Source organism: Neopsephotus bourkii, unplaced genomic scaffold (assembly GCF_033783945.1).
Source record: "Neopsephotus bourkii isolate Nb327-2 ecotype Australia unplaced genomic scaffold, CSIRO-AGI_Nbou_v1 NB_272, whole genome shotgun sequence".
Lineage (NCBI taxonomy): Eukaryota > Metazoa > Chordata > Aves > Psittaciformes > Psittacidae > Neopsephotus > Neopsephotus bourkii.
Genome location: NW_026900781.1, coordinates 8635340 through 8652158, shown reverse-complemented (window position 1 = coordinate 8652158; position 16819 = coordinate 8635340). Strand labels below are relative to the sequence as shown.

Sequence of the window (16819 nt, the reverse complement as noted above, 5' to 3'; positions counted from 1 at the left end):
TTCTCAGCTTCAGCCTTCTTGGGGCAATAGCTGAGAGTAGCACGACCTTTAAAAATGAAGGGTGCCTTATTGCTTCTTAAATCTTATAGACTATAATGCGGCCTTTTTATCCTCTAGGTTCAGTCTGGAAAATACCCCTTTTGGTTGCATCTTCTGTAACAAATACTGTGGTGCAACAAGAGTGGATCTGTAGAATTAAACCAGTGATGCAGAGGACACCATGAAACAGTGAGGACCCAACTGTGCATTGAAGAGTTTATGTCAGACTAGCTCTGGGAGTTCATGGCCCACTAATACCTGACACACACCTAAAGCATATCCACTTTCTTAGCTTCATCCTAAAGTCCAGTGCTTGCTCTCTGAGATCGCTCTTCAATGAGAGCCAGAGATCAGCAACTGGGGTAAGGTTTTCACTTCCAAAGTGCCCTAGAAGCCTAAATGCCAATGTAGATACACCCTTTTTGAACTGGAATTAGAGGGGATAGGAAAGAGATTCTTCATGACGTGAAACTTTTGGAGGCTGCATATAGAACTAACATTGAGAAATTGTGAGATTTTGACATGGAAAATCAAACATCATGGTAAGAGTCCCAAAGAGAAGAGTTTGGATTACACAAATGTAAGCAGGAGCTGAGTTTAATCCTATCTGCAAGACTCAGCCCAGTCCTTTACACTGTCCTGCACAGAGGAAGAAAAGACCAGCGAAGAAAGAAGAGGTTCAGCCATCTGAGGTTCTGCCTTCGAGGCTCTAACCTGTAGAAAAAGTCAAGGGCAAGCAGTCTTCATCTTAAAACATCACTTTGTTCCCTTTAAAGTGGCACCCATGAGGAACTACCAGTAAGAATAGCTTTAGGGTGTTGTTTTTTTGTTTAGGTAATTATTTTTGCATCTGCATAAAACTGTTATGTAAAAGCAAACAACATGTCAGAAGGAGAACCACCTCATTGTAGTATAATAAGAAATACTGAAAGGAAGGCTTACCAGTTTTCATGAAATTGCTTTGGAAGTGGCTGTGAGCATAAATGTAACCCTCTCAACAAAACTTTCTCACTTACACAAGCATGTTTTAAGAAATGAAATAATGTCTCTCCAAAGGTAATGATAAAATTAGAATGCTGTCTCTCATGTCTGGTATTTTGATATGGACAGGACATCTTAATATGTTCTGAATAAACTTCTGAGTGTTATCTAATAGTGTCTTAACCCCTCAGCCTGATGCCATCTTTGCTTAGGTGTTATTTTGAAGTTTTTTTTTATACAGAAATAGGATTTTTATGTTATGAAAGGACACAATTCACTTCCTAACATTTTTCCACAGATGTGGAGAGGTTTTTAATTACAGATCTTAAATATGATAAATGTTTAATATCTAAATTTAAATATGTAGTTTATTTTAGAAGACCGACATTGAACAAAAGCTGAGCTGTAAACTTTGAAAATCAGGGACTAAAAATTTTTCCTGGGTGTGTCATAGAAAGATGACAGAGAAGAGGGTTGAAGGAACAACAGAACTGCCGTCAAACACCAAAAATGAGCAGAATGCAGGCTGCTTCTAACAGGCTGACTAGCGAAATTTATGGGAAATATTTTACATGTTTCCAGGGTTTTTACTATGGAACATGCATAACTGGGGGCTTTGAAGAAAGAAACCAGGCTTCATATGAGTGGAAGGCTGGGGGGCAGCTGCCTGCTGGGATGAGCATTGGTGGGGATGAAAATGCATGCACTGTTGAAGCTCCAAATTAAACATCAAATACAGTATAAATTGTAGTTTATACATGGTTTTGCAGAAATTATCTGGGGATTTTAAGATGAAGCTTTTTTCCCTCCTTAGTTCTGAATGCAGATACTGAGTTTAGAGTTTAGTGGTTACATTACTGACAGCGTTCTATCACAGAAAATCTGTGCTTTAGTGACATGCCTTTTGAAAACAAAGTTTTGCATTAAATTATCATGTAATAGATTTAGCAAGTACCAGAAATTGAGTTCATAAAAAAAAATGTCTGTTGTTTCATGAATTAAGATAAGCAAAAACATTTTTCACTTAATTGAAATCCATCAATGCTTTTGGAGCTCTGCTTGTAGTTCAGGTAGACTCCCTATTATACAAGATCTCTTTTTAAAATCCTCAATAGATTATAATATCTCTTAGACTATATTGAGTCAGATCCTCTGATGATGTAATACAATGCTTTTTGAACATCACCTTACTTTGATATGGCAGTAATTCAGTAACTTTCAAAATCAGGCCACTTCTATAACTTCATTGCTTCGGGGAATTTGTAAGAGACCCTCTTGAATTGAAAATGTGGGCTCTAAAATGCTTTGCTTGGCATTGGATCTCTGCCAAACTCCACCTAACTAATTTGAATGAAAATTCAACATAGTAGTTTTAGACCTAAATAAGCAACAGTAACCAGGGTAAAGGGAGAAAGGGGAGAAGCTGTCTACCTGCACAACAACGACAAAGGGAGAAAGGGGAGAGCTGTCTACCTGCACAACTAATAATTAGGTTTTGAGTCATACATTCTGAAGAAGGAAGCATGCAAATGTTGGCAAGGAAAAGAAATCAGTGAAAAAATTTAAACGCAGCCAAAAGCAAATGGCAAATACAGTTAAATATTTCTTAAACCAACTTTGTTCATACAGGTTACTCATGTTTTAAATACTGTGAGTATTCTAAGATGCTTTGCACAGCTAATCTTGGGCAAATGAACTAAATGGACTTCAAAGTAGATTCCACTAAGGTCAAAGTTGAAAAAAACATTTCTAAGCTAGGCCTGTGATTACATTCTTGAGAGGACCAATGTTTAGAAAGGACGTGTTAAAGAAGTGTTGATCTTATTTGGAGGTATATTGAAAACCCTTGAAGGAAGGAAAAATTTTATTACTTTTTTCTGTAACATGCTTAAACTTTTGCCACCACCACCATTTAACAAAAATTGATGCCAGCTCTGTACTCTACTTCTTACACATCTATGATATTCAGCAACAATATTTAGTGTTTATGAATCCTGAGTAAATAATGATATAATAGCTCCTACCTATATTTGTGCCTGCTCAACATGAGATAGTCAACAAATTTACCTATAAGAGCAGATACATAGTCCTAGCCTTCTTGGCAGTCAACAGATAAGGACAGCTTCAAATGGGTTTTTTTTAAACTACATTACATGGGTTGCCATAAAAGGAAAGCTAGCATATCAATTGACTTCTCATCAACATCCACAGGTTTTACCGCAGAATTTTGGGAAGTCCACAGACTCAAAACCAACTAAAAACTACTGTTTACACAGATAAGCGGTGAGAACTGTCCTATCCCTAAAACAAAAGCTACCCCTCACCTTGTTTGTGGTGGGTGGCAATGTCACGAGCAATGGGTGCAACTGCAGATTTCAGATCTGCTCCCAGTGCCCTCTCTCTACTGCCTCAGCACAAAGGGGAGCACAGGCAGCAGCAATTACTGTGCCTGCATAGCCATTTTTCTATCATGAGACAGAAAGCATGATTCACTGCCCAGGTTACTAGGTGGTGGTGGCTGTCTATAACCTTGATCCCTTCAGATCACTGTCCCATAGTAAATCTGCCTCTGGCCATCAATGGTGGTATCTGAGTTTAGGGCAAGTTGCAAAAGTTGTGTTACCCAGTTCTCAGACCCATACATTTTACTCAGTACTTCAAACAAACAAACAAAAAAATCAACACAGTGCAACTTGTAAGGCTTTGCCTTCAAAAGAAACTCCACATCTCAGAAGTAACTGCTACCTGATGTTAATACAGACAGGCACTCTTACACAATTTAGCTCAGCACAATTAACAAAGGATATTGCTATTAACATGTTCTAGTAAGAAAAATATACTTCCCAAGCACCTAACAGCAACATGTTGTGATCTATGGATATAAATGACCAAATAAAATGAAAGGATGTAAAAATGTCACGGAAACACCAGCCATAATCTAATGTTGTCAGTGAACTCCACACACACCTTGTAATTACTAACACATTTGGCCTACAAATACTTTTTAGACAGGGGAGCCTACCACTTCTGTACCTTTTTGCCTACGCTGCTTTTGATCCCTCACAATTGATTTAAACTATTCCATCGCTTCCTTTGCTTAGAGAAATAATGATGAGATGATACCACAGGGTGAGGGGGAAAGGAGATGGGGGTGTTTACACACATGCCAAGCAGATCTATTTGCAAACTTTGAGTAAATTAAATAACACAATAAAAGTCCTAACCTGCTGGAAGCTTTTTAAGCTCTTCTCTTTTCCTCCCTGCTTCTTCTAACACACACGTTTCTCCTCCTTTCACAGCATTAAACTGCTTTTCCACTTCCTTTACAACAGTGGGAATACTTCCCTTATGGGTGTCAGGATCTTTCGAGGAGGTCAGAGGTTGCCCTGCAGAGGAAATGACAAGCTGTGAAATGTAAAAGAACAATTCCTTCCACATGTTTCCTTGCTCCAGGAGCAGTAAGGGGTTGTCGGCTAGCATCATGATGGGATGGTCCAGGTCTTTGCCTAGCAGTCCTGTCAAAACTAATTTACATTAAAGACCTGCGCAACTGTTTAAAGCTTTACAACTTCAGCAAGTTTCAAGGACTGCCAACGACAAGTGGTACAAACCAACCTTATTTTAACAGCCAGGCAGGCAGACAGAGACTAAAAAAAAGGCTCGTAATTGTACCTTAACCAGATAAACTGTATACCTGAAAATTATTCTTCTGTATAACATTTATTTCTATTATAAACTCATCATTTGGGAATTGAAAACATTTCAGCTCTTCTAACTTTTCGTCTGGTTGATGCATGCAGCACATAAGTCACATGTGCTGCTGTTATGCAACAAATCTTGTAGGGGAGGGGAAAAAATGAGTTTAAGAAAAAAAAAATAAGCTATTTTTCATTGTAAGGAAATAAGTGTCCTTAAATCCATTCTCAAACAGCTGAGTTGTCTTTTTTCTTTACACTGCCAAAAGTACAGCAGAACAGGGAGAATGAGGGGACAAGCAGACTTTCTGGAAAGAAAATGTTACAGCACAGAAAATCTGTATGCAGGTGTTTAGTCCAAAGACAGTTGAGTCTGTGGGAGTCTTTCCATGTGACAAATCTCCCCAGCAAAGCAGTAATAACAAACATCTCTGCTATCCCAGACACTGAAAGCAATGTAGTCATACTAACACAATACTGTACGCAGGAAAATACAGCCTGTGTTACAGCTCTACTATACAAAGATCATCCTGCTGCTGAGGCCAAACTAGTCTGGCTACCTTTGAACATTTTCCTTCAAAACCTTGGCTGATAACACCTCTCCTCCAACAGAGCCAGGCTGAGAAAAACTCCCATCTTTATTTCACTCTGTCGTGCTTGGGATAGCTTCTGGTTAAAAAGATGTACAATTGGTCATGACTATTTAAATATAGGTATTGATTTCTGCTGTAATTTGACCGAAACCTGCACACAGTTGGGCACAAAATAATTTATTGTTTCAGTATCTTGATCATCCTCAGCAACTCTTCTACCTTCTCCCTTGTAAGGGAGGAGAACTTATTAGGTCTTGACTGCATGTCATTATATGCTAGTACACTGATCACCATAACTTCAGGACTTCAAACTGGCCAATATAAAGAGGTGTAAGTTACTAGAATGGGAAAGGTTTTCCTCTGGTTCTACAAGCTACCAAGTGTCAAAGTACAATATATATATAAGTATATATAATATGGTTTTGTACTTGCCTATTTTATTCGGTCACCATTTCTGATTGGCACAAATAGGTATTTGCCAGAGTAACAGCCCAGACAGAAAGCGACTATTTAGAAGAATGTTCCCAACAAGTGCATAGTAACACTTCCCAAATGAGCCTGACTCCGACCTAGAAGTGTTTGAACTGGATAACAAATATAGGAGTGATGTTCAGCTACTTTTCTGAGGATGAAAGATCAGTTACAGAGTTACAGTGACATTTTGCACATGTGAATTCCCTTTTCTATGGACACTGAAGTCAAAGGAGATCTTGCTTTGGATGTCACAGTGAGAAAAAGGGCTCTACTGAAGAATTTCTATATTTAATTTTTTATATGGAAAGCCACATTTTTCTGAAGTTTTTATGCATTTAGAAGAGTGGGTGGGTTTAGATCTAAGCCTATCAAGGCAACGTTTCTGTTTTTTTCATCAAATCTTCCTACCTATACTTATTCTGTTAAAGTTGTTACCTTCCACACAATGGCTAATGAATTCCACAGAAAAAAATGTCATTTATTCATTGACAGGGACTATTGATCCCTTTATGGGACAACAGAACAGCCACAGAGGCTTTTCTCAAAAAAAAGGAAAGGATGGTGGTCATGAAAGCAGAAGCTGTCTTTTTCCATGAATCTCTCATGGAATACCACTTCAAAAGAACAGAGAGAAAATACCATTTGGACTAAAAGATATGCTAGATCTGATACTGTGCATCTGTGATCAACCAAGGAGGTAGAATGGGAGGTATTGGGTTGTATTCCCCTGCACTGTACTCTGGAAGAAAGATTCTGTGCAGCAGGAAAGAGCCATACCTAGCCCAACGCAGGGTTGTGGTTTAAAAGAATAATGCAGCCTGGAGTTAATGGAAATAATATGAAGGTTCTGTCTTAAACTTCTAAAACAAACACAAATTTGAAGTGAAGGTTAAAATATTATCTCCTAACCTGATCTGTTTTCTTATATGTTGCAGTACCATATACAGCATTGATATGTAAGACCATTCACTATTTAGACTACTGCAGTAGAGTGAGTTACAGAGCACTAGTCTTCATTTAGACTGTTCTTGCTTTCTCTGGTTTGTGTCTCAACTTTAATGTAATTTTAACAGAGCTTTTCCCAACACACTTTTGGTGGTTTAACAGATATAAGATAGTATTTATAGAGCATATCAATGCACGACAGCTTGCCACAGATCATAAACACATTTTTCTGTTGGAAATGTTGGAAGTTGTGATTTTCACCATGTGATCTCCAGTTCTCTAAGGTTTGCTCCTTTAATTGTAAATAGCCAGAAAGTCATCAAGCTAGCATTTAATAAACTTTTAATTTTAAATGGATTACCACATGTTGTGTTTGTTTACCCATTATTAAATCTCTTAGCAACATATCACCAGCAGAAACAGCATACTGTAGGACTGCATAGACACATTAAAAAACAAACCCATAGGGGATATTAGCAGCTAATAATACCTTTAAAGAAAACTCCAAGAAAAATAAATAAATATAAACAATATCAAAAATTACTCCTTAAAATTTTGTTAGTGCAAATCTGTTTGGCATGGAAATTGCAGATCTTCCATGATCAGCTTATTAGCATATTTCAGAGGTCTGCACACAAAATATGATATATACTAATGCTCTTTGTCAGTTCTCAGAAATACATCTTCTGGACTTCTCAAACTGCATATCATGAGTTTTTCCCATGTGTTTCCAGAATTGTGACCTGTTAAATTGCATCCTCTATGTATACATGTGCTTCTGCATGCATGTGAAGACTGATGGTAGGACCAAACAACAGTAAGGACAAGTTTGATTTATTAAGAACTTGCCCATAACTCTTCTGTTATGAAGAAGAAAAAGAAAAATTTTGTTGAATGTTGAGAAAAATTGTCTGCAGCTCCACTTTTTGAATATACTCTTCATGGCTTTGTGCTGCATCTCAGTGCACCATAGCAGATATGTAGAAGATATATGGCAACAAAAATGACCTTGCTCCTCAGTACAATGCATGTTTACACTTCCATGCTGCTGGTATCAGGGTGGTAATATAAAAGCCTTTAGATCACAGTGCAGTTACTACTAAGCCTAAAAGCATCATAAGGCAAATCTCATTTTCTCTATATCCTAAATCAATACTTACTTTCTGAAAAATAGTTTTACTGGCCTCTTTTCATGTTATGCTTCCAACCTGAGCTGCCCATTCTCTATGCTATATGACTATTGCTTATCCGCTCTCTTTCTTTTTTTTCCAATATCCTAGTCTTTCTCCTCCCATGCCTTCCACAATGCATCACTGCTGATGTTCTCAAATGCCTGAAGAGCTAAACCTCAATTTCAGATCTGCAAATATGTTTCACAGACACTACGACCTGCATGTTGGCTGCATCCTTCAGTTCATTAAACAAGAGTGAATATAAAAATGTCTGTATATGACAAAGAATTATTTTAATGCATGGAAGTCAGATCCCACATTATGAAAAAGAAAAACAAATAGCAATGTCCTGCCATTCTCATTCTTGGATTTCTAACAGAGTCCATTGCAATATGGTCAATTATGTATTCAGTGTAGCTACAGCATGAGACTCATAGAGGCCAGGGAGGATGCTCAGTCTACAAGTAACATTCAGTAATGTTTTTAAGAAAGCTTCTGGGAGATCTGCTGCAGATAAGCAAAATAATAATTTGTGTTTTCTATGAGTTACCACTTGATTGAATCTTAATGGGATTTCGTAGGAGCAACATAAGGCATACCGCTGATGCCAGGACTACCTCTCTGACAAATCTGAAGGCCCAGCTGTAGCCCAGGGAAGTGCTAGAGTTCTTCAAGAAATAATTAGACAAAAATGTATCTTTTCTTTTTTTTTTCTTCATGTAAGTTTGGTGTTATAAGCAGCTGAATTTTTATTGCTATGATTTTCCAAGCATTATTTAGTCTCAAACAGAGGCCAGAATGGAAAGTTTCATCCTCAGCAATGAGGCTGGTTTAAATTGCTCACAACTGAAAATGAAGTTAAGCAATCTTAATTAAAAAAAAAAAAAGAAATTCACCATATTTCTGCTATAATACATATTGGACCAATATGTGAATGAGGAAAATCTAGTTTAACAAGACAATAACGATAAGCCAACACTAAAATGCAACTATGGGTTGCTCCAATGAAAGCCTGAATAAAAACATGAAAGTTTGAATCCATCACCTTGCAGTCCAGGCTGTTCAACATTCTCTGAGACACCATTCTTTTCAGCAGTGCTTGAATACATAACATGTTCGGGCAGGAGATTAAGATGCATACCACGCTTACTTTGCTCATCTGAATCCTGTGGTAGTTTAGTTATCTATTACAAACAGAAAAAAAAAAAAAGAAAAAAGTGAGAATAAGCAGAACACACTCGTTTGTACAATATTTGTGAACCCTAGAAGCCTGAGATGCTTCTATAAGGATTTTAGGAAGTTTTTGTTTCTCTTTACTCTGTTTACTAACTTACTACTAACTTACTTAAGTTTTGCCTCTCATCTGTTTCCCAAGTACGCCTTCTCCATGCTTACTGACTAAAGGCAGACATCCCAGTAAATGGGTGTGACTCACAATCCAAATTCAGAATCATCTGGGAAAATATAGATAGCCTGGATCACTAAATCATCCCAGCTTACACGTTTTGTTTGAAGACTAATTTTGCAGCTTTGGGGCCTACCCCTACTACCCTACATTTTGACTCTTGTCATTTTTATGCCATAGCTTTACTAATGTCATTTCTGAAATTCTCTTTCCTAGCATATCTTAGGTATATTTTAATATATGTATATAAATTCTTATTTATCTTCATGATTGTTAAGCTATATTCACATTCTTTTATTCTCGGTAGACCCCAAAATTAAGATTGCCTGAAAATCATCACTACAAGAAAAATAACAACTACATATTCTATTCAGTAAACCCCCATGTTATAATTCAGATGCCTTCAAAGTTCATCTATTTTGGTGTGTTTTTTCCTGAGCCAGACATAACTATAAAAAAAATATAAGTTTGAGGTCTCGTTAAGATTCTGAATGGGGGACTGTACCTCACTTACAATAAAGGCCTTAATTTCCCAGTCCAGAAAGAGAGAATGCTTTCGCTGAAAATAAGTTCTTATTTCAGAACCATTTTCACCAGAAAGCCAAAAAATATCACATCGTGAATAGGTTTTGGACATAATTCTAAGTAAGTTTCCTACCACAACAGAGCCTTGTTCATTAGCTGGGGATCCCAGACAAACAATATCAAATGCAAAATTATCATTAGAAAAGTTATTTTTGTTTTGTAGCCATGAAGAAGTACCTCTGAGATTTCCTAAAACGGTGGACAAAATTAACATGTACTGGTGGCAGGCTCAAACTGCTTTTATTTTTTTTTTTTCCAAATTTGATCTAATTTTTTGATCCAATTACTCAGCACCCCAAATAATACTTTGATATTTGAAATAATACTAAAATCTGGCTGCAAAAAACCCCACTAATTTCATGTAAAAGTTGGAGATGCATTTCATTTTCTTTATATACCTATTGGGTAGGCTGATAAACTGTTTCTTGGAAAGACAGTATTGTTTTTAGGGCTGACAGAAGGAAAGTGGAATCTGTTCTGGGGGACAGTTACTAAAAAAACAGGCCTAATTTTTCTAAATACAAACCTGGAAATAGAGATTGCATAACCAGTGATCCAAGTCTTGAGAAATTAAATTTTCAATTTTCTTGAATCGGTCAATTTTGGTGTCATAATGACCTCTAAGGAATGGACACTTAAATTTTCCCTCCAAAGTATTAAAATTGTTGTCACACACAGGAAAAGCTCCCCATCCCACTTCTCGATCAATCCAAGTATGTGTCCCACGAAGAAGGAAGAGTTCAAAAAGGAGTACCATGCCTGGCTTCACAGCTTTTGTAGGTGGTAGAACCTAGCAAAGGAGAAAAAGAGAGATGTATTAGTCATAAAAACATCACAACCAGCTTTCTTGTATCATATAAAGCTCTACAAACTTCACAACTTTGAACCAATTTTGCACACTAAAACAACAGCTCTTTCCACCAAATAATGTATTTGAACAATTTTTCACTCTGATAGAAAATGTTGTGGGTTTTTTTATGTTAATTTTATTATTTCATTTTTGCCCTTGGCTTTTTGAAACTGTTCACTTTCTGTCTTTATTTATGGGTGGTGGAAAAAGATTGCCACTAGAAAACTTCAAGACAGAGAAACAATAAAATTTGGAAAACTGATGTGTCCCTGTGAGGGCTTACTGAAATTCAACGGCTTCTTCTTGCATCAGCCTTGGAGAGCTCATCCAAATACCCAATGAGAACACTAGCAGTCTTGCTCCTCTCTGAGTCATAAACTCTTCTCCACCCAGTTCTGGGAATAATACTGGTACATAGTAACCCTCCTCCTCTAAATTAAAGCAGGAAAACTCTTTTTGCAAAGTATGTGAACCTCATGGTAGTGTAAAAAAGAATTTTGAGGTAATAAACTCAATAAATACTGTTTACACTTTTCATAAGATAGCTAAAGATATTCTTCTGAGCAGCTTGGAGCTGTGGAAGAGGGCTACCACTAGGGGCCTAGAGCAATTGTGTTCCCATGGCAAAGACTATTCAAAAGGTCAAATTAAACAAAAAACCATACAAAAACTAGAACAGGGAAGGTGATTACCATCATACACTGGCTAACAGCTCTGAAGGGTAGCCACTTGGGGACAGGGGGAAAAAGTACGTCAGCTACATCTCTCAAACACCAAAATTTCTCCTTTGTCATTGCTCCTACACATTCTCCTGGATTATAGAGAGCTAGGACTGCTTCATCTCTTTAAAAAGTTCTCTTGGATGCTTCCCTAATAGAGATATTGTTCTGTTATTTGAATGTTTTCCACATTTTTTTAGTTGCATTTCAGTCCTCAAAGTTCATAGCAGCAAATGCCTTAGTATGCTTGCCTTGCAGAGACTCCTGCTCAGCTTTTCCTTGCCTTTCAAGACAAGGGAAGGCTGTGCTTAAGAGAGAAAAAGGAACATTTTTGTCTTCTCTCTTCCCTGGGAATTGGTATATACTTGCAGAATACCACCACATTCACGGGTATCCTCTAAGTGTCTTGTACCCTTGGTATTTTTTGAAACTCAGAATAAGACCTCCAAATAGAATGCATCCATCCAAACTGATCACCCACTATTAAAAATGTAAAATGACGAAGTTCTCTTATATTAGCAGAGATTTCCTAAATCGGACAACATTCTGCAGCTGATAACCAGCCACAAACCTTTACTACTTCAAATATTTCTGCACATAAATACATACCTCAATGCAGCTCTTTCTTGACTGATATTTTTAAATATAAGTACCATTTTTATATTCCCAATAGAACAGTATGAAAGACAATAAGCACAACTCGAGTACAGCCAAACTTTTTCTTCTTTTTCAGAAGCAGCTAAGGAATTTACCCATAATAATAACTGCTATGTTAGGAAATGATACATGTTCATAGTTGTGCTGCATTCTGTATTTTTTAGGAGATAAATATAAACTAATATTTCTAATACTATGCCTTCCTGTTTCAAGTTATATATTAGTTTTAGATAACAGCAGTAGAGAGGAAGTAACTTAAGGAAATCCTTTAAAACTATAAATATTGTCATTATTATGTAGGTGTACTTTATATTAATTATGTAAATATATTCTAAGACTTAGTGTAGGCTTAAAATGAAACAGAAGCATCTGTTGAAAAATGCCATAACCCTGTGGCAGCTGCTATTAAACCATTAACAGTATCAGGTTTCATTTAAACCAGATTTACCATTTTCTGTAACAGCCCGTGGGAAAGCTAAAAACATTAGGCACAAATTACTGACAAAAGAGATCCTTAATCAAGCCATACATTTCATTTGGCTAGCTGGGTGCTAGACAATAACCTCTGTGCTACAAAAAAAGATGGTGGTTACAAGTCTAAGACCAAAGACAGTTACCTGCATTATTGAACAATCCCAAAGCACACACAGCTAAAAGCACTGCCATCTCACAACATCCTTTTTGTTTTCTCCCTTGTTTCCCACACTTACTATTTTCTTAATAATAACTCAACAGTATATGCTCTGTCGCAATTCTGCCTATAAACAAAGAGTGGTCAAGAAGTTGGTGTAAGGGTAATCATTGTGACTATTAAAAGTTTATTTCTTTGCTTCCTGCTCACAGTTATACTTCATTTGCTATAAGCTCTTATACTGGACACAGACTGCAAACTCACTCTTTCAGACAGGAAACATCCCTTTGCTTACAGTTACAAGAGCTGGGTATTTAAGCCAAGGAGTTCTGTCACATGCCTGTGTACTACAAAGACTGAGGTTGTAAGGATTATCATTCTAGGAGTCCTTATGCATGAACACTGGGTCTCTGGCCCAGGTAGAACAGTATCACACATCTGTTTGCACAGTCAAATAAAACATACCTACAAGTAATAAAATTCTTTCTGTTGAATATACAGAAAAATCCCAGCTAAGTCTCTACCTGTTACTCTGTGCTAATGTGCCAAGCACTCACACAGGTTCCTATGGGATTTTATTTCCATCCTGACGACCACTAGAAGTGTGATTTGTATGAAGGAACTGCTATTTAGGAAGGGACAGCCAGGCTGAAGCAGAAAATTTCAAAAAGAAAACAGGTCCCCTCAACAGCCTCCAGGCTAAATATATTTCCATCACCACGGAGAACTTACATTTCCATCACAGCTCACTGTCTCTCAGCCAGAGAGTGAGGCAGGCCTGGGAAGAAGCCCAGTGCTGTTCCGCCAGCCCTTCATTAGCCTCCTCCCCGGCAACAAGCCTGGGAGGAGGGATTTGTGGTATTGACAACACACAGACCCATCAGCATAGGTGCACAAAGACATTTAGGCACATTGCTCCAATTGAAATCCATGGTCCTTGAGTGCCTGCGTGCCTCTGTGGGTTTGGGCTGTCATGTTCAGGTACAGGACAGGGAATAGCTCAGGGGTTAGAGGAAGAGGAGGGGAATCAGTAATTGTTCTCTCTCAAGAGACTCAAGGCAGTGTTCAGGACAGGCAAGGCACAGACAGCTCTAACTGGCCAGTTTGCTTTCATGAACTGTTTTGCTTCTGAAAGGAGTTTAAAAAAAAAAAAAAGGGGGGGCAAATAATAATAAAAAAAAAAAAAGTAAAAAAAAAATCAGTAATATTTTCCCTGCTGGTGGCAACTTCTTTTGAGGCACTATTTGGTAAGTCAGTCCACAAGTCTGCACCAACACTGTTGATGTTCAAAGGCAGCATACTGTGTAAACACAGCATCCTGGGTTTTAATAGGTCTACTCTTTAACACCACATCTTACCGTTTCTCTTTGCTCAGGTAAAATTTGCATTGAGGTCTGTGAGGTATATAGCCTTTTACAGTGCTATGAAAGCATCCAGTGCCCATTTCCTACAGCTGTAATATCTTCTGCAAAGAGAGATGCAGCAGAGAATAAATAATGCTATGTATGCCTGCACAGGCACAAGTAATTCTTCTTAGTCTGCAGTTAACAGTGTTGCATTTAATTGAATTAAATCATAGTGAACTAAAATTATCTCTTGCCACTATTTCTGAATTCAACTGTTTTATATCAGTTTTATTGTAATATATCTTACTTCCCCATATGCCACCATAATTTCAGCAAAGAAATTGTTTACTCTAGAGGGAGAATGAATTCTATTTGAATATTTCAATAAACAGACCCAGTATGAGGATTTCAGGTTTTTTGTCTGACTTACTTTTAAGCTTTAACCTTGTCAGAGAAGAAATAAACCTTTGCTTCTCTCCTCTACGCCTTCAAATGCTTTCAACTTTGAAGAAAAAGGACATTGCTTGATCCATGTAACACAAAAATTTGACCACTAAACATGTACAACTCAAATGGATTAAAGTGAATTTGAATATTGAAAGGTAATTCAATGTTTACTTGTTACACAGAAGAGCCTCGCAAAACACCATGAACAGCTCATCATTTCCAGTTATGAAAACTGCAGCAAACAAATCTCAGTGGTGTATAACACAAGTAGAAAACCTTTTAAATAAGAAGCAATTCCAATCAAGCTATTTCATTGACAAATAAAAAATCATTTCACTATGTAAAATGAGTAGTGCTGGAGACAAGGCTGTTATTGCCAAAATCAGGTGGGGCTTTCACAACCAGATTTCTAGACCTCCCTGTTGATGCGAAAGGCCAGCATATAGGCAGAGGGAAGGGCATTCATGGGAAGTGTTTGTGTAACTTTGAAATTTATAAAAGGCCAGAGGAAAGGGAATAAAAACACAGACTGAGGTAAAAAATAAAATATCATGTTATTAGGGTTTCCAAAAGTCCTATCTATCATCAGAATGTCCTGGAGTAACTGGAAACTTGCTTCCACAGCCTTCCATCACTGCCTGTCTTTGAACAGGTATCTGAATACAAAATAACACACAAATCAAAGAAAGACCATGCAGCTCCACACGATCACTCACTTCCCCATTTTCATTTTTTTAATTATTTTCTGAAAAAAACAGCAAAACTTTCAAGCCTGGCATAGGTCAAGTCACCTTGACTCTTTCCTCTTTCTGCAGCTTGCGCATCTCCTTAAGCCTTTATGCAGTACCACCATCTTTCCTGTGACCTAGTATCCCAGCCTCCCTGATTGTGGAGAATTACAGACCAGAAGTGGTTGTGGCAGAGCACACGAGCTCAGGATCACAGATGAGCTGCATGGAGTACATGGCAGCAGTATCTGTAAGCAGGCAATTTATTCACTGCTTTCGGTCCTGGAGCAGTGGCATCAAGCAGGATTTTTCCTGACACACTGTGCCAAAGCAGCCTGGCTCCTTCCCAGAGCCACACCAAGTGCCCTGATGGAAACACCTCCTGCTTTTTCCCATGCTATCAGAGCAACAATTCCCCACTGCCTTTTCCTCTAGGAGAGATAACTCAAGGCATAGTTAACTCCAGCAGCATCACATGCAGCACGACTACCTTACACCAGAGGACCAGAATCTGGCCTTTTATCTTCCCAAATACAGGGGAATAATGTTTGCATTCTGTGAGCTTTAGCCTCCGCATCTGTTGCTAATTGTCCTGGCACATCTGCTGCTAATTCTTTTCTGTTCTTTGACCAGCAGGGAGTAGTAACGTATGGTACAGCCAGCTCCAGCCTCCCCAAGTGTTTCTGGTGATATACCGCTGGCCTGGGCAGATTCTGACCTCATCTTGTGAGGGCAGAAATTGTCTTTGTTAGAGGAAAGCAGGAACCCCAGCTTCTCCTGCCACTCCCACCTCATGTATTCCCAAGATTGATTCCAGCATGGTCAGAGCATGAGTTTTCTTGGGATAACTTAGGCCACTGACACACAACAGCAGAGTGTCAAGAGGACACATACTTTGCTCAGTAAACCACTCAGAGCCAAGGAGCCTCATGGAGATGTGGCTCAGCTAGCACACAGGGCTGAGTCACACAGCAGTGTCACTCTGCTTGCCCAGGGCTCTGGTGCAACAACAGGCAGCTTTCCTCTCCTTTTTGCTCCATCCACTGCTCCATCTCAGGTCTCTTGCCTGACGTTGCTCTAGATTCCACATCACACATCACATAGCGTAGCATCCCCTTTGTCCATAAGCTTCAGTCCAGCCCAGGACGCAGAAATGTTCCCTTCACCAGGGAAGCTGTGACAATAAGCTCACCCTCCTGCAGTATTCTCTGGATTGTCAAGATCTGGTCATGCTCTGCTCTCTTTCCAGAGGCTCAGCTATCACCCCTTCAGCAAAGAAACAAGATTAACTCCTGATAACAAACCCTCTTTTCCTTGTGCTCTGCTTAAAAATTGCACGTTTAATCAGGATCACTTTTTGTTCTTTTGTGGCATAAACTACTCCTCCCATTTATGTAGTATAGCTTTGCAACCAACCTGCTCATCCTGAGTCCATAAATAACTATTTGAAATGTAAAATGCTCCAAAACCGGATCTTTTATGTATAAAAAAGAAACTGTTTTCCAAGGGCATTTTGCTGGCTTCTACAACTTGCAGATATGGACAAAACACA

General features: G+C 38.2%; 1 protein-coding gene across 1 annotated transcript in view; it reads right to left on the bottom strand.

The window, feature by feature from the left end:
* Window positions 1–8888: 8888 nt before the first annotated feature.
* Window positions 8889–16819, bottom strand: part of LOC133208425 (uncharacterized) — a 79411-nt gene continuing 71480 nt past the window's right edge. The window contains exons 11-12 of the mRNA XM_061346251.1: window positions 10416–10679; window positions 8889–9083 (exon numbers count right to left, since the gene is read on the bottom strand). Of these exons, the coding sequence (XP_061202235.1) occupies window positions 8889–9083; window positions 10416–10679 (459 nt within the window). The remainder of the gene's footprint in view (window positions 9084–10415; window positions 10680–16819) is intronic.